This window comes from Lichenostomus cassidix, chromosome 11 (assembly GCF_008360975.1).
Source record: "Lichenostomus cassidix isolate B80296 chromosome 11, HeHo_3.0, whole genome shotgun sequence".
NCBI lineage: Eukaryota > Metazoa > Chordata > Aves > Passeriformes > Meliphagidae > Lichenostomus > Lichenostomus cassidix.
Genome location: NC_139492.1, coordinates 184208 through 193270, shown reverse-complemented (window position 1 = coordinate 193270; position 9063 = coordinate 184208). Strand labels below are relative to the sequence as shown.

The following is a 9063-nucleotide window of genomic DNA, read 5'->3' as shown; positions in this document are numbered from 1 at the left end:
TGCAGTGTGAATTATGGAGCTGAAGACTGATAGTTCACAAGTCTTCCAAGAGTAAATCCCTTGCAGTTTGTACCCATAAAAAGGAAACAAAGGAGGATGTCTCTCTGGAATTGCCTGTGCACACTGTTTTTAAACACTGTTATTACATGCTTAGTTGCAGTAGCATCCATGGAAAAACTAAGAGGGACCTGAGCTGCTGTTGTAAGATACCCCATAAAAACAGTGAAAGAAAGGCCAGCCAAGGTAAGCAAATAGGAAACAAGTTTGCTGCTTTACTCAGAAGTTAATTTTCACTTAAACAGCATTCCAAGTTTGCAAGTGAAAGAGTTGATTGAATGGTATATAATAGAGCAGGTCAGTTTCTAGGACTCTATGGGTTTGCTTTTCCCTTTATTCAGCGCTGGTAAGGCCACGTCTGGAGACCTGTGTCCAGTGCTGGAGTCCCCAGTGCAAGAGGCAGGCAGACATACTAGAGGCAAAGTGTGATCATAGCCTGTGTCTACAAGAAAAGGTTCCCATTGCTATTAGAAATCACTATTAAAATGATGCAACTATGGAAATTATATCCAGACATCTTTAAACTGCAAAAGGCAAAGCAGCAGCACAGAAGGACTCATGGCAGGGCAAAGAAGCAGTACACTCTCCATTATTTGGTTTCTTTAAGAATGACCACCTGAAAATGCATGGTGTAGCTTTGTGGTTTTTAGACATCAGCCCTCCAAAAGCGAGTGTCCCACACCGTGTTTTGTAGCCTGAAAACCCCTATTACCTCCATAGCATTTTCAGTTAAGGTCTAGAACTCTACAGTGGTTCAAACACCTTGGGAAGTACTGTTTTCTCTCTGATGGCTGTTTCTCTCCTTTAAGTCAGAAATGGTGACCACAAGACTGCTACTTGAGATCAGAAGAGTGAAGTTAAAACAAAAAGCAAAATCTTTTGGCCAGACTACTTAGAACCCTCATTTCCTCCTCATTTTTCAGTTTGGAAAACCTTTGCATTGCAGTCCCTTAAAGCCCTAGTTAAAATAGTGACCTTCAAAATGCACACTTGTTGCATTTTTTCAAGCAATAATGAACCACTCTCACAGCTAGCCTTGGGGATGCTGCTAGGAAACAGCATTGAACCTTTTCAGTGCTAGTTTTCTCCACCTGCCACTGTAACATGTAGTTTCTTCCCTGTACAGAAGCTGTTTTAACATGACATTCATCATGTAGAACTGACACCCAGGAACCATCCTCGCCTCTCTCACTTTGGGAAAAGGCACTGTGTAAAGGAGCTGTTCAGTTCTATGTTCCTTTGTTCATATCATCCTTTGTTTTCTGATCTCTCTGTTCATTTTCATACTCAAACCCACAGTTTGCTTCCGGCAATAATTGCTTTTGCTCTACCTCATGTTTTGCTTGCCCAGCAGAGATGTACCTTCACTCTGCAACCTGCAGCTGGAACTGTCCCTGTAGTGTCAAGACACCTTATCTTGCAAGGGGTTCAAGAGAAACTGCATAAAACAAAAGTATCTGAAAACACAGCATTATGACTTATAATCCATCTGTCAGCCTGTATCTTGCTCTTGACATGAGTCTCCAGATCACTGTGTAAATCCAGAGAGTGACCACTGATACTACAGAAAAGCAAAAAGTCTCAAACACCAAAGGAAAAGCTATTGGTTTATATATAGATATATATATATATATGTATATAGATATATACTGTGTTTACAGAGTCAACAAGTTAAATGCAATATTCATAAAAGCATTAACAATAAAAATACAATCTGTTTTAGCCAAGTACAGACTTAAAATGGTAAAACAGGAAAAAGGATCTCACCAAAGTACAAATATACAGTACAAATTGATTTATTTAAAACAGTTACAAAAAAAGCACAACAAAATAGAGATTATCCTTAGAATTATTAATGCTTCATTAAAGATCAGGTAGGAGGAAAGGGGCAGGGACAAGGTTGGAGGGGAGCACCTGACTAGTTCTAAGGCTTTAGATACACTGCGTCGGTTACATGTTAATACAGCCATATACTGGGGGTTATAGTGAGGGGTCAGCACTTATCTACAAACATCTCTCTGCCTCAGGGCAGCCCAGCCAGCTCCCCCATGTCTCTCTGGGCAGACCCTCCCCGGTGCTAAGGTGCCATGAAAGCCGAAAGCAACTTGAGTGTGCAGGGGTGCATTGGCAGGGTGGGTGGCAGCAGCCTAGAAGGACCTTAGGGGCAATTCTGTCCTTGATGGTGTGAAGGCCATGGAAGGGCCTGAACCATCAGCATTTTAAACTATATGTGGAACATCGTGGGCCAAACTGTACAGAATGTGTATTCGTAGCCGTCTTAGCAGCTTCTGCAAAGTGTCAGGCCCTAGCACAGCCTAAAAGACAAGGAGCAGTTGTGAGTGATGCTGGGGAAAGGCACGTGTGCTGCTGCAGGCAGGAACCAGCATTTGGGCTACTCCAGCTGCTGTAGTTTTCTTTTACAATACTTTCTGAGTAACAAAGATTGTTAGTTCTCTATGGGGCAAAGTGACTTCAAGTGTGGGGTGGGGACAGGGACACTTAATGTGAAAAGTGCAATATACCTGCTCAGTGGCTGGAAGGGGAAGGCAGAGGGGCCTCTGCAGCTTCCTTCCCTTCCAGACAGCTTCCTCTGCATAGTCTGGTAGTGATGAGCATTCGTTGCTATGAATGCACAGCCCAGAGACAGGTTTGGCTCTGCTGCGCAGCTGACACGAGGAATGTTCCATGGGATGGGACAGATGGCTACAGACACCTATTACTGCATCCCACAGACTCCTGCTACAGAGTGTGAACTGGATAACATTAGGGCCAGGAGACCTCCTCCTCCTCCAGGCAGGACAGACCACAGCTCTCTTACCCTTCACAATAGCAGCAGGAACATGGTATATTTCTCTGAGAAGTCTGTCACATCTATGCCAGCAGAAAAGCTCAGGTAACAATCCCACTCCACAATGTCTTCCTGGCTTTATCTCCTTTCCCTGTAAACCCAAGAAATAAAAGCCTCCTCCATAGGTTCATTCACAGCCTATCTCACACAGTCCCTGTCCCAGGAGAGCCTCAGTGCTCAGCACAACCACCACTATGGTGCTAAGCCATACAGCCCTGCCCAGTAAGGACAGGGTCCAGTGATACCAGTACAGCTGAGCTGGAGAGGCACCAGTGGCCCCCTGCTGCTCGTCCTTTGGGGCAAGTGGACAGACACACAGATTCTTCATCTCAGTCCCCTATCATGAGCTGTGCTTCAAATCACTGTCTCCAGGGAAGAGCTCATAGCTGAAACATGCGCAACAGTGGGACTGACAAGAGTCTGAATAAAAGCACCAAGGTCCAGTTCACCCTGGCCTGTTCCACAGAGCGCAGGACTGCACTCAGCAGAGGTGCAGTAAGCCAAAGTCCAGGTCAGCCAGTTAAACAACAGGGCGAGCACCTTCACAGCCCTTCAGCTGACTACAGTACAAAGCTATTTAAGCCACACAGCATCTTGCCTCATTTGTCAGTACTGCCCATTCAGACCACTGCACAGTGTGGCTGAGATTGAGGAGGAGTTACAGTAACACACATGGGATAAGGCAAGCTCTCCAAACCCTTACTGTAAGACTCCTGTGTTTAGAGACACACAAGGGGCTCTGCACCCTCAGTTGCTCAGACATGGCCTCTATGGTGTAACCAGCCCCTCTACATTCACATGCCATATTTATGTGAGATCCCTTTCGCAAGTGCCTGTCACAGCCCTGAATTCCTCTGCATGCACCATACAAGTAACAGGCACAAGGACCTGGGCTCCTCTGCTTCCTGTCTTTGGCCACAGACACCTCAGATATCCTGAGCATTAAGTACTAATTACCACCATTAATCGAGAGTTTTATGTAGGAGAGTCTAGTTAACAGGAGCTGTGACACCCCCAGGTGATGAAAGGGCCCAGGTGGACACTTTACTGACAAATGGGGCCATGAAAACAGCGTCTGTTCCCACAGCTGCTGCACCTGAGGAGGCGGAATCTTCACAGAACAGCATCACTGTGGCTTCACACATCCCAAATGCAGCTGATGAAACCAGAAGTAGTGTGTCATTTGGGAGCAGCTACACGTGATACAGGCAGCATCCTCATTCTGGAGAACACTGAGGCACAAACACTGAAGGCATGATTACCACATATCTCACCTAAGGCCTGTCCTGGTGCAGGCATTTTAAAGGCAACAGAAATGGCTAGCAATGTGCTAGGAAAAGTGGACTGAGGCCAGAATGGAAGGGACACTCTGGAGACTAACTTGCCTAATACGCAGGCAGAGCATGTGTCTGCCATACAGTCAGCAGAAGCCAACCAGTTACAGGACACACTCCTGGGGAGCACAGAACAGCCCTGAGACAGCACCACTGCAAGGAGAGGTGCTGACACACACCATTCTGTGACAGAGAGAAGTGGTGCTTCAAGAGTCAGGCACACCTAACAAATTTCAGGAAGATGAGAGCAGGGAGACAGAAAACAGAATGCTGAATATCATGACTCTGCACACTAAGAAAAGCCCTCTCCAAAGCCCAGTCTAGCACAGAGATGGGCACCTGAACACAAGGAATACTTAACCCGGGTTAAGTCAGTGAAAATTGTTTTCTCACCAGAACAGTGACTATTCTTTATCCTAGCTGAGCAATTAGAGCCGGTGTCATAACACACCATCAGAGAGGGCAGATAAGTGTAACTACAGGAGCATTTGCTCAGTAGAGTGTTATCACCACAATGAGGTATTCATACACAATTGTATTAAATCTCACCATGAACAAGACTACTCTTGATTTTACCACATTGTTCTACAGAGGAACTCCGAAGTGAAGCATCAAAAAAACTAATACAAAACCACCCGAAAATGCCCTGTGACACTGTGATATTTTTAAGAGTCCCTACATTAATCATAGAACTGTACTTAGCACAAACTTTGTACCTTGCCTGCACATGCACAAACACTTGTCTCTTGTCTAGAGCTTATTCAGGAAATGGCCTGCAGGGAAGGATTAGCCATCTGGAACATTTTTCTGACTTTATTACAATGTAGCCTTGGTCTTCTCACAGAAGAAGGATGTTTTCATCCTTCCCTAGAGAACACTGAATGTATTTTGCTCCAGATTTAAAAAAACACTAAACCAGTAAAATACCCCAAACCAAAATTCAACCAAACAATAAAACCCAGCCCCATTCCTCCCTAGGTTAAGCCTCTGCAAAAGCTATAAGCCCGGGAGGTGTTTTTTTTTGTTTGTTTTTTTTTTTTTTTAAGTTATTAACATGGGAAGAAAGATTTGATTTGGTGGCTAAAAACTAAATGTACTTTATAGCAGGAAACGAACATCTCCTATCACAACTTGTGTCCCATCCCAAGTGCTCAAGTTCCCTATTCACCTACACCCAAACCCATCCTTTTGGTCCCTCCTCTTGAATTTCTGTGATTCATTCAAATCTGTACATTCTTTGCAAGAAGAAAGAGCAGTTGGATTCAGTGGAAGAGACATTAATCAGAACCACCAGAGAAGCACCTCCATCCTGCCCTTGAGAGCTCCATCGGTGAACGGTCCTTTTAAAGTGCATGTGTGAAGAAAGGGGATACTGGGAGTAGAGCCCCCAAACTCCAGTGGGGACCCATCTCTCCCCATCATAAGAAAGGAGGAAGAAAATCTTCAGCAATTTTATCTGCTACCTTAAGCCATGTCTGCCCTCCTCCTCTCCCCACCTGCCCCGAATACTCAATCCCTGCCCTGCAGGGAGTCAGTTATCCTGGAAGGTGGGACAAAGCCCTAGCCTCCAGCCTCTAAAATGCTCTCATCACACACTCATGAGCACACCCCTGCTCCCCACCCCAGCTAGCCTGTTGCTGCTCCCTGAGGCACTGGAGCCCTCCTGAATCCCCAAGAGGAACTGGTCAGCCACAGAACTGGAATGGAGCCATTCCTGCAAGGCAGAAAGCAGCCTTTGCTGGTGAACCTATGACAAGAGTCTGTGCAATTCCTCCACCTGATGGTGAGGCTCACCTGCTGGGGCTACCCTAGCTCACACCTCCAAGGGATCATTTACCTGCATTCGAACGCCCTTCAATAGACAGCTTGACCTCCTGGGGAATGAAAGAGGGACGGAGCAGAGAGGGCCGAGGCTCCTCTGCTTGCACGCTGTATCTTTGGAAGCCTGGGGCCAAACTGTACAGACTGCCAGCCTCAGGCTGAGAGGATTCTGCACGAGAGCTCTGGCCCATACTGGCTCTGTCGGTGTGACTCTTCCTTTCAGCAGCTCTGTCAGATGGGTCTCTGGGCCCCTGAGCTGTTCGTTCCAATCTCTCCCCAGCAGATACCAGCTGATCTGTGAGAGGGGAGTTGGCCTGAGAAGCAGAGTTGCCATTCATACTCTGTAAACTGATTGATATGCAGACATCCCCCACTTGCAGCCTGTGACAGGGCAAAGCAAAGAGCTGAGCAGTCCTCCCTGGGCTGCAGGAGGACCAGCCCTGGCCATACACAAAGAAGGGATGCTCTGGGGGCACATCAATGCTCACTTTACTTTGTTGCTCCCCAACAACAAAATGCAGTGTGACAAGCCCAGGCCACTGGCTTTCCTGAATATCCACCACAGTACTGGAGTCGATCTTCAGGCCTCCGCTCACCTCAGCACTGCGAACAAAGTCTTGAGTCTGCAGGTCCTCCACTCGCTTCAGCTCTCCCGTTGCCAGCTGGATGATGGCTCCTTTCATGAAGTGAGAGGGCAGTTGTGAGGAGCTGGGTTGCTGCAACTGGGCCAGCTCCTTTCCAAGCACATTTCCTCGAGCCTGTGTATCTGGGCTCTCCCTCACCAGGGCTTCTGAAGTGGAAGACCTGACAGGCTCAGATCCAGCAGGAACAAGGACTGGCTTGCCGTTGGCTATCACCATTCCTTTGGTTAACTGTCTCTGTCTAACAGTCTCTTCGGGGGACATTCCACATGGGCTCTGGGACTGGCTGTTCCCAGCTGCAGCCCTGTCTGTGGTGTTCCTCAGCATTTCTCCCTGCCCATCAGGGATATTATGGCAAAGGTTCAAAGGGCTTGGGTCATCTTTCCTCTGGGCTGCCAAAACATGATAATCCTGAGATGCCAACACCCCCACCACCCTCTGAACCTCCAGATCAGCATCTGGGGTGCTCCTGTGAGTGGGTACAGAGATCTCTCTTCCCAGCATCTGGTAACCTGGAAGGAACTGTCCGTCACCCACACATCCTGCTGCAGCCCCTGCGGGCAGACAGTCCTCAACAGCACTGCTGGCAGAGTCCATGGCCTTGCTGGGCCTCCTGGCCACACTTTGCTCCAGGGGCCTCTGCCCACCATTGGCTGCAGCCACCTCTGAGCTCAGCTGACTGTCTTGCTGAGGAGACTCTGGGCTCCCACCTGCTACAGGTGCCTCATAGGCTGAATACCCTGGTGGGAGGCGCGACATCTGATAATAAACAGGAATTCTCCCTGGTGCCACGTCCAGTGGCTGGGGTGCAGCGTGGTGCTGCATCTGCCCAGGAGAGGCTGCAGAGGCGGATTTGTTGAAGCTGTGGGTGGGAGAGGTAGTCTGGGGGGAAGGAGCAACTTCTTCCGTGAACAGGGAGGCATATGGCACAAAGTGGGGGACATGGGGGGCGGTGAGGTTGGTGGAAGGAGACAGGAGAGGACTAGGCAGGAAGGCAGGAGGGACGGCATAGGGCACTGTGTAGTGGGAACCGATGAGCTGCAGGGAGGTCGAAGGGATCTGTGCATAGTGGATGGGGGGAAAGGGCACCCCCGGGTGCTGGATGATGGGCGAGGTCACGTTGAAGGCGGGGGGCAGGGAGCTCACGTTCACCACAGGGTGCAGGCCCGTGGGGGAGAAGGTGGCAGGCGGTGCTGCCACTTTGTAGAGCATCCCGTACTGGTCCACCGTCAGCCCCGCCGCTGCCTCGGGGGCCTCGCCAGGGCCGTAGCGCGGTGCAGCAGGAGCCGGCCCAGCTGTGCGGGCCCACTCGGGGCCCTCGCCCGAGCCCTGGGCTCCCCCTGCCCGTCCCGCCTCGGTGCCAGTGTTGGCGGCGGCAAGTTCCCGCTTCTTTGGCGGGAGACACTCCTGGCTCCGCTCGTGGCCCGCTCTCATGGCGCCCCGCGGTGTACCGGCAGCCCCGGCCCCGACACTTGTTCATGGGGGCACCCACTGGGGCTGCCACGCGCGGGCTCCCGGATCCGCGCCGCCGGCCGCCGCCTCACCTGTGCCAGGAATAGAGGGAACCATGAGTCCCGGCCTTCAGAACGGGGGGCGGTCCGAGCCCCAGCTCGCGGAACGACGACGGCCCCCGGCCCAGGGTCGGGACCCCGGGGACGGAAGACGCTCGAGGCCGGTGGCCACCCCCATCCCCGGCCCCAAAGCCTCGGCCGCGCTACGCCCTGCCCCGTCGCATCCCGCGGACCTTCCCGCTGCCCGCCCGGTGCCCACAGCTCACCCGCCATGGCCCGGACCGGCCCCGCGGGCCCGCCCGGTGCCCGGACCGGCTCCTCCCCACCCGCGGCGCACGGCGATGATGCGTCGCATATCAATGATGCACACACCGACCGCCGGAACTGCTCACCGGTCGGTAGGGGTCGTGACTCCGCCGCGCCCGGACGGCGTCACGGGGCACCCACACCACCGTTGCCCTGGCAACCAGCTGCGTCCCGTCGGTGCCCGGTCCGGCCCTGCCTGCGGGACGTGTCCGTGGCCTGGCCGTACAGCGCAAGTCATCTGGCGGCAGCGCTGTGCGCCTTTTGTTGGTCGCGCGCCCCAGACGGGCTCTCCCAGCGTGCCCGTGCCCTCTCTCGCACCCCCGTAGTGTCCGGCCGGCCCCGCGCTGCTGACTGGCCTCCGTGGGGGGCAGTTCCGCGTCATCCGCTGATCGGTAACGTGACATAAGGTCCTGGAAGTGGGGACAGAAGAGCTGCCCGGGGCGGGTCGGCTCTGTACCTCCTTCCAGAGACCCCTTGTTTACTGCCGCATACTGCGCTTCCCCAACCGCCTGTCGACATTTAAACAGTGCGAGATTCGGCGGGCT

General features: G+C 51.4%; 1 protein-coding gene across 2 annotated transcripts; it reads right to left on the bottom strand.

The window, feature by feature from the left end:
• Positions 1-1651: 1651 nt before the first annotated feature.
• ATXN1L (ataxin 1 like) lies at positions 1652-8795 on the bottom strand. 2 transcript variants are annotated; one of them, XM_085071241.1, is made up of 2 exons: positions 8605-8795; positions 1652-8245 (listed from the first exon to the last, which is right to left on the bottom strand). In XM_085071241.1, the coding sequence occupies exon 2, from the start codon at positions 8133-8135 to the stop codon at positions 6069-6071; it is 2067 nt and encodes a 688-aa protein (XP_084927367.1). In that variant the 5' UTR covers positions 8136-8245; positions 8605-8795; the 3' UTR covers positions 1652-6068. The 2 variants fall into 2 exon arrangements, with proteins under 2 accessions (XP_084927367.1, XP_084927366.1); XM_085071240.1 differs by lacking the exon at positions 8605-8795 and adding an exon at positions 8479-8582.
• Positions 8796-9063: the final 268 nt, after the last annotated feature.

Excerpts from the sequence above, each read along its gene's own strand:
- ATXN1L (XM_085071241.1), bottom strand. The coding sequence starts at position 8,135 with ATGAGAGCGGGCCACGAGCGGAGCCAGGAGTGTCTCCCGCCAAAGAAG.